Source organism: Trichomycterus rosablanca, chromosome 5, assembly GCF_030014385.1.
Source record: "Trichomycterus rosablanca isolate fTriRos1 chromosome 5, fTriRos1.hap1, whole genome shotgun sequence".
Taxonomy (NCBI): domain Eukaryota; kingdom Metazoa; phylum Chordata; class Actinopteri; order Siluriformes; family Trichomycteridae; genus Trichomycterus; species Trichomycterus rosablanca.
The window spans coordinates 52,196,619-52,223,069 of NC_085992.1; the positions used below are offsets into that span (position 1 = coordinate 52,196,619).

General features: G+C 42.7%; 1 protein-coding gene across 1 annotated transcript in view; it reads right to left on the reverse strand.

Moving 5' to 3' along the window:
- Nucleotides 1–12,926: 12,926 nt before the first annotated feature.
- The window catches only part of khdrbs2 (KH domain containing, RNA binding, signal transduction associated 2), a 63,634-nt gene continuing 50,109 nt past the window's right edge, over nt 12,927–26,451 (reverse strand). The window contains exons 7-9 of the mRNA XM_062995371.1: nt 16,526–16,608; nt 16,183–16,235; nt 12,927–13,658 (exon numbers count right to left, since the gene is read on the reverse strand). Coding sequence (XP_062851441.1) covers nt 13,564–13,658; nt 16,183–16,235; nt 16,526–16,608 — 231 coding nt within the window. The 3' untranslated portion in view covers nt 12,927–13,563. The remainder of the gene's footprint in view (nt 13,659–16,182; nt 16,236–16,525; nt 16,609–26,451) is intronic.

Here is a 26,451-nt window from a genome sequence, read left to right on the forward strand (position 1 = left end):
GTTTTCGAAGGGAGGGGATCATGCTCCGTTTCGGAATGTCACAGTACATGTTGGAATTCATGTTTCACTCAATGAACTGCAGCTCCCCAGTGCCAGCAACACTCATGCAGCCCAAGACCATGATGCTACCACCACCATGCTTGACTGTAGGCAAGATACAGTTGTCTTGGTACTTCTCACCAGGGCGCCACCACACATGCTGGACACCATCTGAGCCAAACAAGTTTATCTTGGTCTCGTCAGACTACAGGGCATTCCAGTAATCCATGTTCTTGGACTGCTTGTCTTCAGCAAACTGTTTGCGGGCTTTCTTGTGCGTCAGCTTCCTTCTGGGATGACGACCATGCAGACCGAGTTGATGCAGTGTGCGGCGTATGGTCTGAGCACTGACAGGCTGACCTCCCACGTCTTCAACCTCTGCAGCAATGCTGGCAGCACTCATGTGTCTATTTTTTAAAGCCAACCTCTGGATATGACGCCGAACACGTGGACTCAACTTCTTTGGTCGACCCTGGCGAAGCCTGTTCCGAGTGGAACCTGTCCTGGAAAACCGCTGTATGACCTTGGCCACCATGCTGTAGCTCAGTTTCAGGGTGTTAGCAATCTTCTTATAGCCCAGGCCATCTTTGTGGCGAGCAACAATTCTATTTCTCACATCCTCAGAGAGTTCTTTGCCATGAGGTGCCATGTTGAATATCCAGTGGCCAGTATGAGAGAATTGTACCCAAAACACCAAATTTACCAGCCCTGCTCCCCATTTACACCTGGGACCTTGACACATGACACCAGGAAGGGACAACGACACATTTGAGCACAATTTGGACATGTTCACTGTGGGGTGTACTCACTTATGTTGCCAGCTATTTAGACATTAATGGTTGTGTGTTGAGTTATTTTCAGAAGACAGTAAATCTACACTGCTATACAAGTTGTACACTGACTACTCTAAGTTATATCCTAGTTTCATGTCTATAGTGTTGTCCCATGAAAAGATATAATTAAATATTTGCAGAAATGTGAGGGGTGTACTCACTTTTGTGATACACTGTACTTATATATTTATTTATACTTATTTCCGTATTTATTTTTTGTTTACATTTTTTATTTATTAATATGTATTTATGTATATATTATTTATTTATTATTTATTCTTTATGTATTTATTTTTTGTTTATATTTATTTAATCAATATGTATTTATTTATTTATTATTGGCTTTTCTATTTATAATTATTTCCCTATTTATTTTTTGTTTATATTTATTCATTTATTAATATGATTGTGTGTATGTATTTATTTATTTTAATCTTGTTTTTGTATCTAGGTTATATTTGCTAAAAATTCTGGTAAGCGTCGTTACCAAACTATTTGTTTTTTATTTATTTATTTTTCTTTTTTCCTCATTAGTTGAAAACAATAATCCCCAATTTTATATTATTTACAAAAATCTAAGATTAATATTATTAATTTAAACCGGTAGTTAAATAAACGAGTGTAGGAAGAGGAAACATGTCTGATATTAAAATTCATTAAACAGTTTTATTAATAAACAGCAGGTCATATATGAACGAATAAGTGACCCCTCCAATCTTTACATGTTCCATTCCAGCCCAACCCAGACTCCTCATTCTAAATAATAAAAATGGGTTGGATTCTGGCTTCACGATGGTTCCTAAGAACAAGGTGGTAAGATATTGTGGACAACAAGGCTAGTGACCGTCAGAGGGTAAAAACAACTCAGCTGACTGAAATGACCACCAATTCAATCAAATTTCACTCAGCCGGGATAAAGAGTTCAGGTTGGACCATAGAGGACTGGAGTAAGATCATCTTCTGGGTCTAATTATCAGCCTGGCCAAACATTTGGTCATCTAATGGTTACCTGGAGAGACCTACACCCCCCCACCCGTCTCACACCCACTGTGAGATTTAATAGAGGATCAGTGATGATCTGGAGGATCTTTGTGAAGGACGCCACGTTCAAGGTCATCCTGGAGGAAACCTGCTCCCCTCCTGCAGAATCTCCAGACCTGAACCCCACTGAGAACCTCTATAATGACATCAGGAGGAAGACGGATGATCCCAATCATCAAAATGCTGAGCTGCTTAAATTTCTCCGCCAAGAGCGACAGTCACACACCCGGAGGAGAGAACGCCAAAAAAACATGAACTCTCTTATTCCTAAATTCAGTTTTATATTCAATATTCAATATTGTTCAATATTGTTTTCTTAGAAATGAACATGAATGTTTTATTTCAGATCTAAGAACAGTGTGTTGTGACTTTCTGAAAATGAATTCCATACATTTTATTTGCAGTTTGGAAGAAATGTTGTTAGAGATTTACAGAATAAAACATAAATTTATATTTTATTTAAATTAATCTACTGCAGCACTACCGACCCTCTTCAAAATCACTATTTAATGATTTATGTTTATTTATTCATATTTTATATTTATGTTCTTGTATCAATCATTTTTAGTTTTTTATAGTTACATTTGTATTTATTCATTTTTGCATTTATGTTTATTTACTTATTTATTCATATGTAATATTTATTTATGTATATTTGTTTATTTATATACCATTTATTTCTTCATTTCTTTATATTTATTTACTTATTTATTCATATGTATAATTTATACATTTATATTTTATATATACATTATTTATTTATATTTATTTCTTTATATTTATGTTTTTATTTATTAATATGTATTATTTATTCATTATTTACTTATTTATTAATATGTTTATTTATTAATATGTATTAATATATATATATATATATATATATATATATATATATTAACATTTTATAACAAAAATAGTATATTTTATATTTTATTTGTATATGTATTATGTTTATTTTTTATTAATGTGTATTATTTATTTATAATCTTGTTTTTGTATGTAAGTTATATTTGCTATTTGATTTTTGTTTGTTTATTTTTTTCTTCATCTGTTAAAAACAATAATCCTTAATTTTATACCATTTTTTACCATAATCAATGACCAGCATGTTAGTCTGTGCCAAATGCCAACCTGTACCATAATTAGACTTGGGGGCCCAGCACTGGCACTCGGTCTGGGTGTCACAGACTCTCCTTCCTGCCCTCGGCTCATGCCCGTCTGTGCCTCTGTCTCCCAGTGTCATGATGGACCATCATCAATTATCATCACGTCATCATGGGTCCTAAAGACGTGTTCAGTTTTAGTGAGACGAAACGTTCTCCTCATGTACATGTACTGTAGGTACTCTAGTTCCACCCTACCTCCAAAAACATGCCAGTACATGGACTGGCTGCTCTTAAATGAGTATTAGGTGCCCGAGTATGGACTGACCAGCCCTTATCTAAACCGTACACAGTATTTTGAAATGTAAATCTCATTGTGCTCATAGTAACGTCCACATTTCACTTGAGTCCATATTTAACCTTCAGTCCAGTCTGGCTTGGTGTCTCCATCAGAAGATAAACGAATCAGCTCAGATTTCTGCTGGAAGTGTTCATGTTGGTGTTTATGTTCGGGTTATGTTCGTATTTATGTTCGCGTTCGTGTTTGTTTAGCTGATTAAACGAGGTGAGATGAGGATTTGCTCGGGAGGAAACAGACGTAACTAGAGAGGAGAGGCGCGGGTGTGATCGCAGCTCAGCGGTGGTGCAGTCTGTGGGGGGTTGAATACTTTCGGTGAGAATGTGAGTGTGTGAATGCGAGGGGTTGGGGGTGTGAATACTTTCACTCAGATCGATGATTGTGAATGAAATGATCACAAGTAACTGCCCTGAAGTAGTCATAATGACCAGACGTGTCTCTACATTAGGGGGCGCTGTGGAGAGGTGCACGTCATTATCAGTAATTATAATATATGTAGGCGTATATATTTTAGATTTACTCACTCTCGTGAGTACTGAGGGGTAAACCGGACGACCTCACGGGCGTTCCTTCACGGGTTCCGTAGGGAGAACAGCTAGAACACATATTTGCTCGGTTCCAGCTCCCTGTACGCCGTGCGTAATCAACCTGTTCAGAGTTTCCGTCGTCTCCGTCGTGTGAACAACGCAAATACGAGAACGCTGGTCGTGATGTCACTGAGGTCCATCAAGCTGTGAAATAAAGTACTTATTTATCCGTATTTAGTCGTAGCCAGTTCCTCTTCCTCTACTGGAGACCCTGAGCTAATTAACAAAGAGCTGCTGGACGTGTGTGAGCTGATGGCTCGTGGATCTGTGTGTCGGTTCTTTTAGCTTCTACGCTACAGTGTATCACAAAAGTGAGTACACCCCTCACATTTCTGCAGATATTTAAGTATATCTTTTCATGGGACAGCACTGACAAAATGACACTTTGACACAATGAAAAGTAGTCTGTGTGCAGCTTATATAACAGTGTAAATTTATTCTTCCCTCAAAATAACTCAATATACAGCCATTAATGTCTAAACCACCGGCAACAAAAGTGAGTACACCCCTTAGTGAAAGTTCCTGAAGTGTCAATATTTTGTGTGGCCACCATTATTTCCCAGAACTGCCTTAACTCTCCTGGGCATGGAGTTTACCAGAGCTTCACAGATTGCCACTGGAATGCTTTTCCACTCCTCCATGACGACATCACGGAGCTGGTGGATATTCGAGACTTTGCGCTCCTGCACCTTCCGCTTGAGGATGCCCCAAAGATGTTCTATTGGGTTTAGGTCTGGAGACATGCTTGGCCAGTCCATCACCTTTACCCTCAGCCTCTTCAATAAAGCAGTGGTCGTCTTAGAGGTGTGTTTGGGGTCATTATCATGCTGGAACACTGCCCGAGACCCAGTTTCCGGAGGGAGGGGATCATGCTCTTCTTCAGTATTTCACAGTACATATTGGAGTTCATGTGTCCCTCAATGAAATGTAACTCCCCAACACCTGCTGCACTCATGCAGCCCCAGACCATGGCATTCCCACCACCAGGCTTGACTGTAGGCATGACACACTTATCTTTGTACTCCTCACCTGATTGCCGCCACACATGCTTGAGACCATCTGAACCAAACAAATTAATCTTGGTCTCATCAGACCATAGGACATGGTTCCAGTAATCCATGTCCTTTGTTGACATGTCTTCAGCAAACTGTTTGCGGGCTTTCTTGTGTAGAGACTTCAGAAGAGGCTTCCTTCTGGGGTGACAGCCATGCAGACCAATTTGATGTAGTGTGCGGCGTATGGTCTGAGCACTGACAGGCTGACACCCCACCTTTTCAATCTCTGCAGCAATGCTGACAGCACTCCTGCGCCTATCTTTCAAAGACAGCAGTTGGATGTGACGCTGAGCACGTGCACTCAGCTTCTTTGGACGACCAACGCGAGGTCTGTTCTGAGTGGACCCTGCTCTTTTAAAACGCTGGATGATCTTGGCCACTGTGCTGCAGCTCAGTTTCAGGGTGTTGGCAATCTTCTTGTAGCCTTGGCCATCTTCATGTAGCGCAACAATTCGTCTTTTAAGATCCTCAGAGAGTTCTTTGCCATGAGGTGCCATGTTGAAACTTTCAGTGACCAGTATGAGAGAGTGTGAGAGCTGTACTACTAAATTGAACACACCTGCTCCCTATGCACACCTGAGACCTAGTAACACTAACAAATCACATGACATTTTGGAGGGAAAATGACAAGCAGTGCTCAATTTGGACATTTAGGGGTGTAGTCTCTTAGGGGTGTACTCACTTTTGTTGCCGGTGGTTTAGACATTAATGGCTGTATATTGAGTTATTTTGAGGGAAGAATAAATTTACACTGTTATATAAGCTGCACACAGACTACTTTTCATCGTGTCAAAGTGTCATTTTGTCAGTGTTGTCCCATGAAAAGATATACTTAAATATCTGCAGAAATGTGAGGGGTGTACTCACTTTTGTGATACACTGTACAACAAAAACAGATTCAAAGCTTCATCATCTTCATCAGCTTCAAGTTCTCATCTCACGAAGACCTAAAAAAACACGAATCTTTTTACGGCATCTCGTCTCATCCTGCAGGACTGATGCGCTTCTTAAGTCTCCACACATCTGTCTGCAGGCATTAGGATCAGATCCAGCTGTGCTTAAGCTTTTCGGCGGCGGCGGGAGCTCGGAAATAGAGCGGCGGGTGTCGGCTTTATGCGGCTGGAAGCGTAGCCGGTGAGAATCGAGCGATCCGTCGCTAACGAGCCGCTCTGATTCTGTTTCGAGAATTGAGAGCACTTACGTGATCATATTCATTATTTTAGTTTGAGTAGTTTACACACTTCGGGTCTGTCTGATAACCCTACATTTACATTTACATTTACATTTTCGACATTTAGCAGACGCCTTTATCCAAAGCGACTTACATTACAGGTACAGTATACAGTCTGAGCAATTGAGGGTTAAGGGACTTGCTCAAGGGCCCAACAGCAGCAACCTGGCAGTAGCGGGGCTTGAACCAGCGACCTTCTGGTTACTAGTTCAGTATCTTAACCACTAGGCTACGGCTTGCCCCTAGCTTATTATCATCCTACACTCCTGAGAAGAGGGCGTGTCTAAATCCTTATCTCCCTTAAAATGCTCCTACTGAGGCGCCTTAATTCTGAGTGATGATCCGACTGAATAACGAGGGAGCGTCCGACGCCTCCTCAGCACTGAAGATCAATCCCAGCATTCAGTGCGGCACGACTTCTCTCACAAAGAACCACAAACATGGGGTTACGAATCAATGCGGAGCAACCAACGGAGTTTGACACTTTCTGCATCTGTAACAACAGCACAAATCCCCACTGTTAATCTACACGCTACACCATCATGTTACTACTCTTTACCTTCGTTGTGCCACGCCCACCGTTGATGACACAGGCTTAGCTCCCAAAAACTGGTGGAATGCGGCTGGTTCTCTATAAAAGCACCAAGGTTCTAAGTAACCTGAACAGAACCAGTTCAAGAACCAGAGTTCTTTTGGTGGAACAGCGCTCTCAGTGTCAGTGCGCTCGCAGTGCAGGTCTCATGCCCGGACCTTATAAGAAGGGTCGCGCCAGGAAGGGCATCCAGCGTAAATCTCTGTATGAACCCCGGTGCAGGTGAAAAGAAGCGGTCTGTATTTCACACGTGTCGGAGCGGGCGTGGAGGTCTGCAGCAGTACAGAGGAACTACTATCAGGGAGTTGGATATGACTAGATTGAGAAGTTGAAAATGCATTAGGAATAGGTGTGAGAGTACAGCAGGTTCTGGTGGAACGGGGGCGAGATTTAACTATATAACCTCATTCAGATCAAAGTGCCTACACCGTTACCATGGAAACAAGAGGGAACAAATTCACCAAGAGTCCCACAAAACTCAAGAGGAATAAAAACTCAGGGACGTCTGAGAGGAGACAGGAGGGTATGGGGTTAAATCCCCCCTAATAATACACATACAGGTTACCTGAGTGAATACAGGGCCTCAGGAGGATATGGGGTTAAATCCCCCCTAATAACACTCCTACAGGAAAGAGAACCTGTTAAACCTAAACTGAGAAGATCAGGCGACTGCAGGAAGAAATTTTTCATCAGAGACACTGTTTACAGTTTTAATTACAGTATTAGTTCATTATTAATCTTCTAAATCAACTTTTCTTTTCATTTTATTAAGTTTTTATTGTACAGAAATTTTAAAAGCACTAATTATTATTATTATTAGTAGTAGTAGTTGTAGTCGTGTTGATATTATTATTATTATCATTTAGCTAGCATTATTACTAGCATTATTTCTAACATTATTATATTTATTATGACTATATTAATAATAATAATGTTACTATTATTAGTATTACTATTAAAATAAAATATAGTATTATTATTATTATTACTTTTATTAATATTATTATAATTATGGTTATTATTGTTCTTATATTATATTATTAATATAATTATTATTATTGTTGTCATAATTATTATTACTATTATTATTTATTATCATTAGTATTATTATTATATATATTATTATTATTATTATATTTTATTATTATTTTATTATTATTATTACTATTGTATTATTATTATTTAATTATTTATTTATTTAATTATTATTGTTATTATTATTATTTTATTACTATTATTATTATTATTATTATTATTATTGTTATTATTATTATCATTATTATTATTATTTTCGTTATTATTATTATTACTGTTATTATTATTATTATTATTATATTAGATAAACACCTGGAGAGAAAATAATAAACCCATCATCTCTAAAGGTGCTCTGAGCTCAGCGTGTCAGGTTCCTCGGTGGAGACGCTGAACGCTTCGTTTATTAATTTACACGCCGGCGGCGGTGGCGGCGCTCCACTCCGGCGAGCCTGTGGGAGGAAGGTCACTCACTCCTGCTGTTTGTTTTACAGACGGTTAGAGTTTAGCTTGAGAGGACGCTCGCTATAACAGTGTACGCTCCAGGTTATATAGCGGTTCTCCTCGGCTGAAGCTCCTCGGCGGCGGCTGCAGATTTAGCGGGACGTGTTGATTCAGAAACGCCACTCGCTCGACAGCAGAGCACAAACGTTTTCTTTCCCGTCTAATCCGTCAATGTCACAAACCGCCGGTCCGATTTAGCTCTCAGTGCGCCGCAGAGCCTCTTACCAGAGCTTATCAGGGTCCGGGGTGGAGAGGGGCGCGGCGGAGGCGCTCGGCGGAGGCGGTCGGCGGAGGCGCTCGGCGTTTGATTGTCAGTCCTATTAAGTCGTCCAAAAGCTCTCCAAGGACTCACGGTTCAGCCGATTAGCGACGACTTTACGACGCCGGTTTGTTTTTAACATGCATGACGGGATTCAGCTGAGCGTGAAGAGCACAGGACATCAGCAGCAGGGACAACGACAGTCAGTCATTGTTTACACGCGGTCTAGACAGCGAAGGTGATTTTGTCGTCAAATATTGAGGAGAACAGGCGAACGTGTCCGACGCTACACGCCGACAATATTATAACATCATACGAGGCGTGCAGGGGTAAAGGATTAGCACAGAGGACGTCTCCAAAAGTCCTCAAACAGGACGCAACTCTTACATTTAGCAGTAAACATTTCCTAATCTAGCGTAGGCAGGTGTAGCCTAGTGATTAAAATACTGGCCTAGTAATCAGAAGGTTGCCGATTGAAGACCCACCTCTGCCAGGTTGCCACTGTTGGACCCTTGAGCAAGACCCTTAAACCTCAATTGTTTAGATTGCATACTGTCACAGTAGTGTAAGTCGCTTTGGCAAGTGAGGTTTAAGGGCCTTGCTCAAGGACCCAACAGTGGCAGTGGTGGGGCTTGAACCAGCAACCTTCTGATTACTAGTCCAGTACCTTAACCACTAGGCTACAACTGCCTACACAGACAACGATCGGCTCGTCTACGAGTGGTAGGGCTGTAAGGATTCCTCATAGCTGCTGCAGTTATGACCTCTAGTGGCCGATCGATGGTGCTGCAGACCTCCACTCCTGACTAGCACACGCCCCCTCCGACACGTGTGCAGCACAGACCGCTTCTTTTCACCTGCACCAGGGTTCATACGCACTTATGTTTATTATCCCTCGTCTCGGCCACTAGAGGTCGTAACTGCAGCAGTTGTGAGGAATCACATCAAGCACTCTCACTCTCAGATGAGCCGATCATTGTCTGTATAGGCAGCTGTAGACTAGTGGTTAAGGTACTGGTCTAGTAATCAGAAGGGCGCTGGTTCAAGCTCCACCACTGCCACTGTTGGACCCTTGAGCAAGGCCCTAAATTAGTAGTTGTGACAGTATACAATCTAAGCAATTGAGGGTTAAGGGCCTTGCTCAAGGGTCCAACAGTGGCAACCTGGCAGTGGTGGTGCTTGAACCAGCAACCTTTCGATTGCTAGTCCAGTATTTTAATCACTAGGCTACAACGTTACGCCTGCACGCCTGTTCCGCTCTGCATCCTCTCGTATGATGTTATAATATTGTCGGCGTGTAGCATCGGACGCGTTTGCCTGTTCTCCTCAATATTTGACGACAAAGTCACCATTGCTGTCTAAACCGCGTGTAAACAATGACTGACTGTCGTTGTCCCTGCTGCTGATGTCCTGTGCTCTTCACGCTCAGCAGAACCCCATCATGCATGTTAAAAACAAACCGGCGTCAGAAAGTCTTCGCTAATCGGCTGAACCGTAAGTCTTTGTTATCCCCGTCTGTGTGCAGCACCGTCGATCACCAGCAGAGGGAGTAACAGCAGCACTTATGAGGAATCATTTCTGGTTGTTCTTTCACCTCCTGTTTTCTCCTCCTGCTGAAGGTTCTAGGACTCGTGGCATTGTGTAAAACGCATCTATTCAAATCGCTCTTCGCTCCTCTACCCGACGCCCGGCGCGGCCGCGGTAAACAAACTCTATTTTATTCAGCAGGATGGAAACGCGGCCGCTATGTGCAGCAGATTGGATTTTTCTGTTTGTGAATTACAGAGCTGCTGTTCGGGTGGAGAATTAATCTGTTCCTGTCATCAGAAACGCGTTTAGTTCTGCGACGGAGCCACAAACTCGACCGCATGCAGCGCGAGACGGTGAAAAGGACCACAACAACAACAATAACGACAACAACGACAACAAGAACAGCGCTCGCGGTCACGCAGAACCACGACTGGAAAAAAATCAGTTCAGGAATTCAGCCTCTCTGATCCAGAGTAAAAAACTAATCAAATATAATTAATAAAACATCAATCAAACTAAATCATCCACTGCAATGAAAAATGGTTTTAAATAAAACAGAACTGATTTTTTCCCCCTTTTTAAATTGAGTTTGAGCAGCATGACGGCGCAGCAGAAGGTTCCTAAAAATACGACGTTATACAATCATCTACAATCACTGTGTGAGAAATACGACTTCCTGTTTCCACATGAGTTCTCTGTGGGTTCTCTGAGACCCCCCTGTTACCACCCCCCACCCCCCAAAAAGAGAGAGAGAGGAAAGAAATAAAAGAAAGAAATTAAGAAAGAAAGAAAGAAAGAAAGAAAGAAAGAAAGAAAGAAAGAAAGAAAATAAAGGGAGAAATAAATAAATAAATAAATAAAAAAGAAAGAAAGAAAAAAGAAATAAAAAAAAGAAAGACAGAAAGCAAGAAAGGAAAAATACATAAATAAAGAAGGAAAAAAATGAAAGAAAAAAGAAATAAAGAGAGAAAGAAATAAAAAATAAATAATTAAAAAAATAAAGAAAGAAACAAAGAAAGAAAAAAAGAAAATAAAGAAAGAAAAAAGAAAAAATAAAGAAAGTAAATATAGAAATAAATAAAGAAAAAAATAAAGAAATTATAAAAAATAAAGAAAAAAATAAAATAAAAGAAAGAAAAAATAAAGAAAGAAATAAAGAAAGAAAAAAGAAAGAAAGAAAGAAAAAAATAAATAAAGAAAAAAAGAAAGAGAGAAAGAAAGAGAGAAAGGATGGTTGGTTCTTTAACTTGTAAGGACTGGGGTAGAATCAAACCCAGGTCTGAGAGGTCCCGGTTCTCCGAAAGGAGTCGAGGCCTCAAGTAGCTGCAAGAACGGCGTGTGGGCGAGTGTGTGTTAATGCTCATGGGTTTGGGACTGGATGTCTAACAAGCTCGTGGTAAATAAAGGAAGAAGAGATGTGAGTCAGATTAAAGCCCATCACCAACAAGTTGCACTGTTGGACCCCTGAGCAAGGCCCTTAACCCTCAGTTGCTTGAATTGTGTTGAGTGGCTTTGGATAAAAGCTAAATGCTGCAAGTGTAAATTAGTGTTTAATTCAACAAACAGATCAGATTAACAAACACCGGAGCATAAATTTATAGACGTCTTGCACTTAAAACACGTGGCGATAAAACAAACTAGTACACCAGAACTAGCACATCACAAGCTCATGGGTTCGCATCTCAGCCACTAACGATCAACAGCTTGGTTAAATTACGCCCTCTGCTGGCTGATTGATGGCGCTGCACAGAGACGAGGGATAACGGAGACCAGTGCGTGACTCTCTGTGCACGATACGCATCTCTGTATGTCATCTGAATAACACACTCAGTAAGAACAAGTTCCGGCTCACTCACCTCTCTCGCGCCACGTTCCTGTCGGCCTCGCGTCTCCGCCCGGAGTCTAGCGCCACCTGTGGAAAGACAGACGCGTGTTAACGAGCGGACCTCGCCCCGCCGGCGTCACGTCACAGATACGGACGGAGACGAGAGAGCAGAAACAAAACAACCACATGCAGGATGAACGGAAGGGTTTGAGCCACTGTCAAAAAGTAAACCAGCAAGTCCCGGAGAGGCGGCGCCTCCTTTCACTTCTCCTCCTCCTCGTTAACTAGGGATTCATTAAGCTGCTCAGTTTAGATCAGTTTGTTTGGTTTAGGTGGTTTAATGCTTCATTTAGAAGTTAGCGTCATATTTAAAAGCACTAGTTATAATTAGATAATTAGCGGCTTTAAGAGGGGGCCGATTGGTTTACTCAGTTATGGAGTTAGGGCTAGGTTTACTTTTTTAAGTGTACGCAAGTTGATTTATGACGGGCATTCGTAACATTACAGCTGGGATTTGGGGTTACCTGGTTAACCGCTAGTCATCCGCTAGTCATCAGTCTCGGCTTTAACAGTCTCGGCAGGGAAGCTCGGGGAGGAAGCGATTTAAAAGCGTCGGTATTGCGAGACAAATGCAGCTTTCTGGTGCTCAGTGGAATAAGAATAAAGGTAATTAAAAAGTAATTAAAAGGTAATTACAGGTAATTACAGGTAATTAAAGGTAATTAAATGTAATTGAAGGTAAAAAAGTCAAAGAATGAAGGCATAACAGTCTGAACGCAGCCCAGTCTTGCCGTCCTTACCTCGTCAACCTCCCGATCGTTCACACCGAGTCACGCTAGTGCAATAAGATCAAACTTTATAAAGAGAATACGGTTTAAAAAAATCATATTTATTCATCATTTATTCATCTAAACAGAACGAACATTTAAAAGCTTCAAATTAGTTCAAATAAATGTGATGTGATTTTTTAAAACCTGTTTATAGCTACACAAAGTCTTTAAGTCACGTTTTAATGAGCTGCTTTTATTTATTAGGTATAAAACAAATGAATGAATAAATAAAAACATTATGAATGGAGCAGTTCCTAGGTCTCTCAGTCTCGGTAACATCACGACAACAGTAAACGTTTACAATTATAATCACCTATTTAGAATCGTACACAGGTCGGGTTCTCACCTTTTTATCTTTCTTTTTAATGATTATTATTATTTTTATTATTATTATTATTATGACATATTTAAGTACAAAAACAGGTCGGACACCCAGCAGACGACTCCGTACACAGCCGAGTGCTTTCGATTTCAGTACAGACTCGATGTTTGTGTTAAATGCGCTATGCGGGGAGGGCGTGGGCCGCCCGGGTAGCCAAGGGTCGTGTGGTGAGTGCCTCCATGCTCTGGGTCGAGGGGGGAGCGATGGGCGAGTAAGGGGAGCAGCGTTCCGATGGAAGAGTTCAGTTTAGTTCAGGGTCCTGGGGTGGGTGGTTAGGTGGTGTTATGGGGGACCGGGCGAGGGGCCGGGCGTGGGGTTTGTTTCAGGACACCGGTGATGGAAGGTCACTGATTATTGCACCTTTAGTATCGGCCGTAGGGGTGATCCCTGAAGCCCCCTCGCGTGAGTCTCGACGCCGGAGCTTTAAGGGTCGGTCTGGGCGTCCAGTCTTCCTCCTCTGAGAGAAAACAAGCACAACACGAGTGTTACCATTAACAACGGGATTAATACATCAATCAAGACATCGTAACCTCCATTTAAACCTCCACACGGACCACTTCTTTTCACCTGCACCGGGCGGGTTCATACTTCAGGTTTATATATAATAATAAAAGAGACGCTGGTTGTCAGATTCATGCTCAGCAGCACCGAATGAATCAAAATGTGGAAGCTTTTATCTCAGAAGCAAAACGTTCATGATAATTATCATTATCTAGAGCAACCAGATCATCCAGATCAGGAATCTCCAACCAACCATCCATCCAACCAACCAACAAACCCACCATTCGTCCAACAAACCAACCAACCCACCATCTGACCGTCCAACCTACCAACCGACCAATAAACCAACCCACCGTTCATCCTTCTGTCCAACCTACCAACCAACAAACCAACCAACCCACCATCTGACCGTCCAACCTACCAACCAACTAACCAACCAACCCACCATCTGACCGTCCAACCTACCAACCAACTAACCAACCAACCCACCAATAAACCAACCCACCGTTCATCCTTCTGTCCGTCTGTCTGTTCGACCAACTACCAAACCAATTCACCAACCGTTTGTCCGTCCCTTTGTCTGTCCATCCAACCAACAAACCAACCAACCAATCCATTGTTCCTCCAAAAAACAAACCAAACCACCATCTGTCATCTGTCCATCTATTCATCCATACAACCAACCATCCATCCAACCAACCAACCAACAAACCCACCGTTCATCCTTCTGTCCGTCCAACAAACCAACCAACCCACCATCTGTCCATCCATCCATTTAACAAACCAACCCACTATTCGTTTGTCCATCTGTTTGTCTGTCTGTCCAACCAACCAGCAAATCAACTAACAAACCCACCATCTGTCATCCATCCATCCATCCATCCATCCAACCAACCAACCATCCATCCAACCAACCCACTGTCCGTATGTCTGTACATCCATCCTTCCATCCAACCAACCAATCAACAAACCCACCGTCTATCCATCTGTCTGTCTGTCCAACCAACCAACCAACCAACCATCCATTCAGCCATCCATCCATCTATCCATCCATCTAAACATCCAACCATCCAACCAACCAACCCACCGTCAATCCATCTGCCCGTCCAACCAACCAACCAACCAACCAACCAACCATTCATTCATCCAAGCATGTATAAAATATAACATTTTTTTAACAATGTGAACTTGAAGTGGTGACGGTTGTGGTAAAGCACCGGTAAGAACTCAGACGTGAGATGATTCCCGCGGTGCAGCCGAGCAGAAGATGAAACCTCCAGCAGATAAACGCTGAAGTTTCAAGGTGGCTCATTAAACTCCGCCGCCGGCGTTCACGCTCATGGTTGAAGGATGAGGCGTGACTGACCCGACCGTCTCATAAATGCAGCACCCGCCGGGACTCCTCGCTCCATTAGGCGCCGCGAACGTGCCCGCCGGGCCATTCCTCAAACCACCGGGGCGCCCTCGGGGTGACCAACTGTAAAGCCATACGGCTAATGTGGCGTTGCGCGCGACACGGCTAACAGAGGGCGGAGGAATCCGGCGTGGCATTAAATATACATCAGAAATATAAAACACACCGAACGATGAAATATAAACTGCCACTTTGGTTACGGTGGATGGCACCGGATCGGCGCCCTCGAGGCCGACACGCCGCCGCACCTCGTTAGCAAACGACATTAACGGCTCGCAGCTCGCTGACATATTTAATTCAGCGAGTGTTTACGAGCTTGTTCTGTTCTGTTAGTTCTTTTTTCCTTCGTGGTGCCACTTCACAGCACAACGCTGGCACACTACAAAACAAACCCCCTCCGGCGGGCAGAGTGGTTCCGGATAATGACGGCGTCCTCGCCAGGAGAGTCCGGATCTATTTTCTCAGCGGGCCGTATCGCACCATTGTGGTGTCCAGCCTGGCACCGGTGCTGGCACGGTAATACAACTGCCAGCTGGCACCAAAACAGGAGGTGATATTACTTATCTCTGTGCCACAACGCCATCAACAAGGGCAACACAAGTAATGCCAGGTACTGATCCTCGTTTATAGTTAATTTAACGTTTTACCAGCGCTTTATCCTGGTCAGGGTTGCGGTGGGTGCATTTCACCTGGGCAAAGGGTAGGAAGCACCCCGGGCATTTTGCCAGTCCATCACAGTGCACACTTTCCACACCTAGGGTGGTTTAGTTTCTCCAATTAACCTTTGGACTGTGCTAGAAAACCCACACGGTTACAGGGAGAACATACCAAACTCCAGACAGACAGGACCCGGACCGCTCCACCTGGGAATCAAACCCGGAAACTTCTCACTGTAAGGGGACAGTGCTGCCCAGTGCCCACCGTACCACCAAATATATAATAATATGGGTGAGGCATGTGTGTGTGTGTGAGTGTGTGTGTGAGTGTGAGTGTGTGTGTGTGTGTAAGTGTGTGTGTGAGTGTTTGTGTGTGAGTGTGTGTGTGTGTGTGTGTGAGTGTGTTTTACCGTAACTGTTGTAGGGATCGTCGTTGGTTCCGTGTCCATAATATTCTGATCCACTGCAAACACATCAAACAGTAACAGTACAGTGATCAGAGTAAATAAAGCCCCGCCCCTTATTGTCCTCCTGATTTAGTCATGTCCACTTCCCCTCTACTGCTGCAGAGCTGCACTCCTGACCGAGGAGACACGCACTGATCTCTGTTACCCCCCGTCTCTGTGTGTAGTGCAGCACCATCCATCACCAGCAGAGGGTGTAACTGCAGCACTTATGTGTTAAATCCCTGTTCAGCCAGTAGTGCGTCTGTGTGGGCGCCCGGTCGGCTGATAGCACAGCTGAGATATTCACCTTTTGGACTGGTTACTGTATCCGTCGTTGTAACCCTCGTAGCTCTGCTCGTCGTACTCGCCGTCGTATCCGTCATCGTAGCCCTGAGGATACACAAGCGAGACGATTCATTCATTCATTTATCCCAGAGGAAAGTGTGCAAACTCCACACAGGAAGGTCTAAGGGAATCGAACCCAGGACCATCTTGCGGATTGTGCCGCCTCAGACCGTTGGTTCGAACGTCCTGAGGCTGTGTCGGATTAGTGTGCTAAATCTGCGGCAATGGGCGGGGACAGTCAATGACATCATCGGCATCTAATTAGAGTGTCTCAATAATCTGATTCGACAGTGACGATGGTGATCCGTAGCTGGGTGTTTATCTAAACATCCTGAAAACGCTGCCTCTCAACAGTGATGCATCATGGTAAAAAAGACACAAAACAATTAGCTTCAGGTGAGAAAATGCTAATTCTACGCGGTTTATACGCGCTATACCGGCTAGCACTGTCCCAGCGGTTTAGTCGCGGTTCAAAAGGTGTGAATTAAACATCAACTAATAACAAGCGCTTCCTCCAAAGCATTTTATCTTAATCTAGTCATTATCAATCACCCAGTTTTATTTGTTGTCCACCGCTGCAGACTCGGACCCTGACCCGGGGGTGGGCGTGGCGTACCTAACACGCCCCCCTAAGACACATTTAAGGTTGCTTTCATAAAATTATACCTTCCAGATGTGGGTTCACACGGGGATCAGTATCACGTATGTAGAGTCACACACTGCTCTCCGTTATTCACCGTCTCTGTGCAGCACCTCGACCAGCCAGCAGAGGGCGCTACTGCAGCAATAACAAAATACACATAACAGCCAATCGTGTCTGTGTAGGCCAATAGCACAACTGAGATTTGACCTCAGAACTGGTGGTGGTGGTGGTGGGCTGGTCCATTAGACCGCTGCACCACCTCAGCACCCGGTCTCACCATTTCAACAACCGAGGTTAGGCAGCTACACAGGTGATCTATTTTAAACTACATATATTCAGATCCAGGCGAGGAAGCTTCTACCATCCGTTCACCGGAAATAAACCCGAGCAATTTAACACGAGCAAGAACACAAAACCTTTTATCATCCTCACTGAGTGTAAGAATAAGAGCAGAACCCGTGTCAAGGGCTCGCAGAATAGCTTTTTTTTTACATGGGGGGGTCTAAGACAAAAAACAAGCAACCGATATATTCCATCCAAACTCCAACCAATGATTAGAGCTGAATTTAATTCCCGGTCTTTACCAGAGACCGAACGAACAGAGAGGAAAGCTGGGTCTGATACCATGATCAGTCTGGGCCTCTTCACTTAGATCAGGCTCAGGCTGGGTGATACGACTAAAAAACTCATATCTCAGGCGCCCAGGTGGCGCAGCAGGATATTCCGCTGACGCACCAGCACCGAGTTTCTGAACTACCGGGTTTCGAGGCTCGGTGTTGCCACCGGTCGGCTGGGCGCCATCTGACGGGCATAATTGTGCCTGCAGTGCCTGCAGCAGATACTAATTAACCACCGTATCTGCAGGGTGGGGACCGGACTATGTGTGGGTGGACCCTGATTCGTAGAAGGGACGCTTGTGCAGGAGGCGCGGGCGAGAAGAGAAGGGCTGTACACGTGTGAAGAAGGCGTGGGCAGCGGCGTGCTCTCCTCGAATGCAAATCTGGAGTCTGTCAGCAGCGGAAGACAAACTGGATGCTCTAAAACGGGAGGAATGGGGAGAAAATGCATAAACCCCCCCCCCCCTCATATCTCGATATACGATACGATATAATATGATGAGATGAAAACATAAACAACATAAACATAGTTGCAACGTTTTACTGCATCATTTGCACAAAACTGTACTGTTGCGCATCATCCCGGCAGAAACCAAACAATTTCCACACAACCGACCCATGCACGGTCATTTTATTATCAGATCTACTGGTTTCGTTTTCCTCCATTACTGACTGACGTTATCAGTTATTTCCTTCTAAACACTGGGGTCGGTTCTTTAAGGAGAAACACGGTGAAAACTTGTTAACGATGTTAGGGACATAGTGAAAATAGCTACAGCGACATACACAGACAACGATGGGTCAACGTAGTGTGTGTGTGTGTGTGTGTGTGTGTGTGTGTGCACTTGCGCACCCGCTCGTGAGCAACACAGTTCTTTTGTGCTGTTTTAAACGTACCTGGATGTTAACCTGTGTATCCAAAACATACTGGACATAACGAATATACTGTAGTCATTTTTAATTTAGTGTAAAAAATACTAGTCAGGGTTCAGCACGGTGGCTTAGTGGGTAGCACTGTTGCCTCACAGCAAGAAGGTCCTGGGTTCGATCCCCAGGTGGGGGCGGTCCGGGTCCTTTCTGTGTGGAGTTTGCATGTTCTCCCCGTGTCCGTGTGGGTTTCCTCCGGGTGCGCCGGTTTCCTCCCACAGTACAAAAACATGCAGTCAGGTTAATTGGAGACACTGAATTGCCCAATATATACCCGGTGGCTAGGATGCATAAACCAGTGCATTGTAGTGCCGGTCCCAAGCCCGGATAAATAGGGAGGGTCGTGTCAGGAAGGGCATCCAGAGTAAAAACTGTGCCAGATCAATAATGTGGATCACGATCCGCCAGCGACCCCTAACGGGAGCAGCCGAGGAAATAGACTATAGTCAGGGTTCAGCAGGTCAGCAGCATCTCCATAAATCACAACATTATAAAACTGTAACGCTCGTCTACCAGGCGAACCAGCGGTACCAGTGGTCTACCAGCGGTAAAATACACTAGCACACCAGAGCTGGGATTTCCAATACATCGTATGAAATCTCAGCTCTGCCATCCGGCTGGACTGGGCGGCTACATGAACAACGATTGGCTGTAGTTCAATGCAGGGTGGGAGCCGGATAGGGAGCTCATAACTGATACACGTACGACCTCTGCTGGCTGATTGATGGCGTCTGCTGATCAGGGTGTGGCTCTCTGTCTCACAAAGCTAATCCGCATACGAGTTAAAAAGATGCAGTCGGGTACTGCTCACGTGTCGGAGGGGGCGTGTGTCAGTTCGCTCTCCTCAATCGGGCAGGGGTCAGCATCAGTACAGAGGAAGCATAACACAACTGGGTAAAAACTGCTATTTAAGCAAGGTGTTTATCTTCTGAAATGTCTCGCAGCTGGTCTGAACTTCAGCGAGTTATTAATATGACATAAATCCAGCCTTAATAATGACAAAAGCCGTAACGTGAACGTGTAACAGAGCTCTTAAACTTCTAATCTTCTCTCTCGTGTCAGCATTTATTTTAGGAAAATTTCCTCCAGCTTTCTGTTGCTTTTCTTTGTGTGATGACGAGCTGGAGGAGGTAACAGGACACTGCTGTTCACTAGCGCTAATCTTATGCTAATGCTTCACCAAAAACACCAAGAACAAATGCTAATCCCTATGCTAAGCTAATGCTAAGGCTAATGCTGACTAAAAACATAAGGAGCCTGAACTAAGAAAAATAGAGAATAGGATGGAAACACTAGTGGATATGAGGACAGAGATAAGGTCAAGATCAGGGATGAGGACAGGCGTTCCTAATAAAGTGCTTAGGGAGCATATTTGTGATGTCATAATCTGTGAGTCTGACACCACAATCAAGACCTGTGCACTGTTAGCCGTCACCGCTCTGACCTTAACACAGACCCACACGGCGTGGTGCATTAAACAGCTCTCAGAGCTTAACGACGCCTGATCCTTTAATTTAGCTTCATTAGAGAAGCAATTAAACCGTCTCGTGTTGAGCGGCGGTGGGGAGATAAATCAGCCGCGGTTAGCGCGCGGGTGGTGGGCGTGGTTAGCGCGTGGGTGGTGGGCGTGATTAGCGCGTGGGTGGTGGGCGTGGCAGTGTCATCAGGGCGACAGACTGAGGAAGATTTTCAACAGTTTGGATCTTCGTGGATGGACGATCTGAACCCGGTCGGGACGATTAGTGACCGCTCACGGAAATGTGGATTCAGGAATCGTTTACTCTGTTACTGCTCATGTTTACTAGCTCAGGGTCTAAATTACTTTTATTTCTTTATTTCTTCATAAATAAAGAGGAGAGAGTCTGGATGCATAACGGTTCATACATCACAACCCTACTGTTCTTTATTAAAAATTATAAGACAAAATGAGACGCGTTTTATTATCCTACAGGGGAAATGTGTACTGTTACAGCAGCTTTAAGAGTACAGAGGTAAAATGTTTACACATATATTAAAAATATACAAATAGAAACATAAAAAGAGTTTTATACAGTGTATCACAAAAGTGAGTACACCCCTCACATTTCTGCAGATATTTAAGTATATCTTTTCATGGGACAACACTGACAAAATGACACTTTGACACAATGAAAAGTAGTCTGTGTGCAGCTTATATAACAGTGTAAATTTATTCTTCCCTCAAAATAACTCAATATACAGCCATTAATGTCTAAACCACCGGCAACAAAAGTGAGTACACCCCTTAGTGAAAGTTCCTGAAGTGTCAATATTTTGTGTGGCCACCATTATTTCCCAGAACTGCCTTAACTCTCCTGGGCATGGAGTTTACCAGAGCTTCACAGGTTGCCACTGGAATGCTTTTCCACTCCTCCATGACGACATCACGGAGCTGGCGGATATTCGAGACTTTGCGCTCCTCCACCTTCCGCTTGAGGATGCCCCAAAGATGTTCTATTGGGTTTAGGTCTGGAGACATGCTTGGCCAGTCCATCACCTTTACCCTCAGCCTCTTCAGTAAAGCAGTGGTCGTCTTAGAGGTGTGTTTGGGGTCATTATCATGCTGGAACACTGCCCTGCGACCCAGTTTCCGGAGGGAGGGGATCATGCTCTGCTTCAGTATTTCACAGTACATATTGGAGTTCATGTGTCCCTCAATTAAATGTAACTCCCCAACACCTGCTGCACTCATGCAGCCCCAGACCATGGCATTCCCACCACCATGCTTGACTGTAGGCATGACACACTTATCTTTGTACTCCTCACCTGATTGCCGCCACACATGCTCGAGACCATCTGAACCAAACAAATTAATCTTGGTCTCATCAGACCATAGGACATGGTTCCAGTAATCCATGTCCTTTGTTGACATGTCTTCAGCAAACTGTTTGCAGGCTTTCTTGTGTAGAGACTTCAGAAGAGGCTTCCTTCTGGGGTGACAGCCATGCAGACCAATTTGATGTAGTGTGCGGCGTATGGTCTGAGCACTGACAGGCTGACCCCCCACCTTTTCAATCTCTGCAGCAATGCTGACAGCACTCCTGCGCCTATCTTTCAAAGACAGCAGTTGGATGTGACGCTGAGCACGTGCACTCAGCTTCTTTGGACGACCGACGCGAGGTCTGTTCTGAGTGGACCCTGCTCTTTTAAAACGCTGGATGATCTTGGCCACTGTGCTGCAGCTCAGTTTCAGGGTGTTGGCATCTTCTTGTAGCCTTGGCCATCTTCATGTAGCGCGACAATTCGTCTTTTAAGATCCTCAGAGAGTTCTTTGCCATGAGGTGCCATGTTGGAACTTTCAGTGACCAGTATGAGAGAGTGTGAGAGCTGTACTACTAAATTGAACACACCTGCTCCCTATGCACACCTGAGACCTAGTAACACTAACAAATCACATGACATTTTGGAGGGAAAATGACAAGCAGTGCTCAATTTGGACATTTAGGGGTGTAGTCTCTTAGGGGTGTACTCACTTTTGTTGCCGGTGGTTTAGACATTAATGGCTGTATATTGAGTTATTTTGAGGGAAGAATAAATTTACACTGTTATATAAGCTGCACACAGACTACTTTTCATTGTGTCAAAGTGTCATTTTGTCAGTGTTGTCCCATGAAAAGATATACTTAAATATCTGCAGAAATGTGAGGGGTGTACTCACTTTTGTGATACACTGTATATTAGATTTTAACATTTACCAAATAGATGTATAAATACATTTTTTTCTTAAAAAATACATTCATTACATTTATTTTAATTATTGTATGATTTTTTTATTTAATTTTAACATTTAACAAATACATTATAAATAGATGTATTTCTTTTAAAAATACATTTATTAAACATTATTTTTTAATATTTTAATACTTTTAATTAGGGATGTCCCGATCCGATCTCAAAGATCAGAATCGGGGCCGATCAAGGCATTTTTTTAACTGATCGGTATCGGCTTTACTAAACCCGATCCTAATCCCGATACTTCGTTTTACATCAGCGGTCAAGCAGGTGTCGTAAACGGAGAGTCCAGCAGTGAAGTGTAACGTCTGCACTGTGAGCGTTTCACGAGGCGGTGGGAGCAGAGCTGCGTTCATTACTGTAGAATTTTACTGTTTATATGGTGTGTGAGTCCAGGATCACTCCGATTTACTAAACAATAACTTTTAATCCCAGTATGAAAACTTCCATAACACACAGCTTTTACAAGTTTACGTGTTACAAGACTGAACAACATCTCAGTATCAAGCCCTCTGATTGGCTTAGTTACAACACGCATTCAAGTACGGTGGCTCATAAACAACAAACCAGATATCATTTAATAATAATAATAAATTTTATTTATAAAGCGCCTTTCACGAGACCCAAGGCCACTGTACAATAAAAAACAATAAAAATTACAGAGAGCATCAACATAAAACAGTAATGTGCATGTAAATAAAATAGATAATAATGTCATGATTAGGATAGTAATGGTATAAAAGTAGAATAAAATACAAGATAAGACAAAATTAAAACAAAACAATGAAAATGTAAGATGAAAGTAAAACACTAAATAAATGATTAAGCGATTGCTCACTCATAAGTTAACTGATAGAGATGTGTTTTGAGACTAACTTTGAATAATGACAATGAATGACACGTACGTATCTGTAGTGGGAGTTCATTCCAGAGTTTAGGGCCAGCAACACTAAAAGCTCTGTCACCTACAGAACGTAATTTTGCAGATGAAACTGCTAGGAGACGCGAATTTGAGACGTGACGGAACATAGCTCTGAAGTAAGTGAGTCAAGTATATTTAACCAAACGATCTACAATTAGTACCAATTTGATACGGCACCTAAAAAATAAACACTCAGTCGAATACAGCGAGTTTATTATTATTATATGATGAGAAGAGGAACCGGCCGCCCGCTAACACGGCAGAGATGCTGATTTTCCTCAAAAAGAACCTTCACTTCATTCTGAGTGTTCTAGTTTTACTGCTACACTGCTGCACTAAGTTTGTTTACTTTTATTTTGTAAAAATAAAAGAACATTAAGCAATAGCTTGGATCAGGCAATTATTTCCTACAGCACTGCAGAGCTATTCAGGTGTTAAACATGTACACTGGATTAATGTGAATAACTGTAATGTAGTTGAAGTGTGCACCGTGTGAACAGTATTATCCAGTTCTTATCTAGACAATATCTAGAAAATACAAGTATCGGTTTGAGACTCGGTATCAGATCGGGATCAAAATTAATGATTGGGATCGGGATCAGGAACAAAAAAACGTGATCGGGACATCCCTACTTTTAATATTTTAATATTTTAACATTTTCAATATTTTATCATTTATCAAATAAATGTATAAATAGATTAATTTCTTTTAAAGAAATTTTTTTTTTTTTTTTTTAGATTTTAACATTTAATAAATAAATGTATAAATAGATTTGTTTCTTTTTCAAAAAAGAAAATACATTTATTAAACATTTTTTTAAATATTTTCATTTCTTTTATATTTCAACATTTAATAAATAAATAAATTTGTTTCTTTTTCAAAAAAGAAAATACATTTATTAAATACTATTTTGAATATTTTAATATTTACCAAATAAAAGTATAAATAAATTTGTCTTTTCAAAAATAAAATACATTTATTAAACATTATTTTTCAACATTTTAAATATTTTATCATTTAAGAAATGAATGTACAAATTGATTTTTTTTTCAAAAAAGGAAATATATTTATTAATTTTTAAAGTATTGTAATAAAAAGCTTTTTTGTTTCATTAAAACTTGACAAATAAAAGTGAAACAGAATTATTTTTATCAAACAAACGACTAATTTTTATGAGGATTTGATCAAATTCTAACGTTAAAAGTATAAATTGTGTTTAACTGTCACATCACAGTACGAGGTTTTAATCACGGTGCTTCATTTACTGAGATTATTACACGTCCAGCTCTCACTGATTTATTTTATACAGCTTTATATTTTATACTTTATTGTTACTACCGTCACACCGCAGGAGATTTTGCATGTTCACCTTATAATAAAAAACTAATAAAACACGTCTTTTATCTAAAAGTAAACCCGCTACATAAAACCTTCCGTCTTAAATATAAATATTTGTATGTAATTACAGTGAAATCAGGACTCGTGTGACCCGGCCGTATATAAATAACTAATAATTACTGTTTCGGTGCACCAGCGCGTTTACTCTCAATTAAACATCTAATCATCAATTCATTACAGACCAAAGCAAATTAGAGCCGTCAGGAATAAGTGCATGTTAGCCGAACCCTCGTTTAGAGAAACCAGACACGGCTAACGTCTGGCACATCCCACATCCGTCGTGTTTGCATCCAAGGGTACAATTACTGTCTGAGACCGCTAATTAATCTCCTGTTTCACTTCAGCGCCTGTGAAGAGCCGAGCCGAATCACCGCGGCCTCTTATTTAGTGCTGGTATAACTGTGATACATGCGGTACCCAAACGCGCTTCCTCACCCCGCCAGCAGCGACCAGAGATCATTCATTTCCCACCACAGCGGGTGAGAGCTAGCGGGTGAGAGCTAGCGGCGGAAACGGTAGCGCTCTGGGGACCGAATCTGATCTCAGGAGCTAAGCGGGGTTGGGCTCCATCAGTACTTTACATTTTACTTTTATCTAAAGCAACGTACAGTAAACAGTCTAAGCAATTGAGGGTTAAGGGCCTTGCTCAAGGGCCCAACAGTGGCAACCCGGCAGTGGTGGGGTTTGAACCAGCGACCTTCTGATTACTAGTCCAGTACCTTAACCACTAGGCTACAATTGCCTGTACTTACATGGGAGAACTCCTGAGAAGCTTTTTTGGAGCAGTGGAAGCCTAGTGAGTGGAGCTTTAAGCTGTCAATCAGAAGATTGTTGGTTCAAATCCAGGCTCTGCTATGCAACCACTGTTGGGCCCTTGAGCAAGGCCCTTAATCCTCTCTGCTCCAGAGGTGCTGTACAACAACTGACCCTGCGCTCTGATCCCAACTTCCACACAAGCTGAGATATCCGGAGAAAGAATTTCACTGGACTGAACGGTTAAGGTAGTTGGACTAGTAATCAGAAGGTCGCTGGTTCAAGCCCCACCACTGCCAGGTTGCTGCTAACCCTTAAACAAAACCCTTAACCCTCGCTTGCTCTGACTGTGTACTGTAACCGTACTATAAGTCGCTTTGGATAAAGGCACCTTTTATAGAACGACTACAACCAATGAATTTAGAGGACAGTGACCCGAAGCATAGTTCAAAAACCAGCCAGAAAAGTGCTGGAGAGTTTTAGATCCAAATCCCACCGGACCGGTTACTATGGTGACGCTAGGACCCCACCGCCATCGGCCGCTTGTGTTACAGGTTTCTTGGTTCCAGACCAGCAAGATTTCGGGGCCGGAATGGTACCAATTTATCTGACTGAGAAGCTGTGATCCATTTGGGATTTTGGCACCAGCGCATCATCATCAGAGATCCATGAGGATTCCCCTTGTTCATTTTTGTGAACCTGGAATAACTGAGCGGTAAAAACACGCTAGTCGGACGGCAATACGGACAACGATCGGCTCATTCGAGACATAAGTGCTGCAGTTACGACGCTGCACAGAGACGGGGGATAACGGGGATCAGTGCGCATACTGCATACACGTCAGAAGAGGAGAAGTATATTATATATACTGTATATA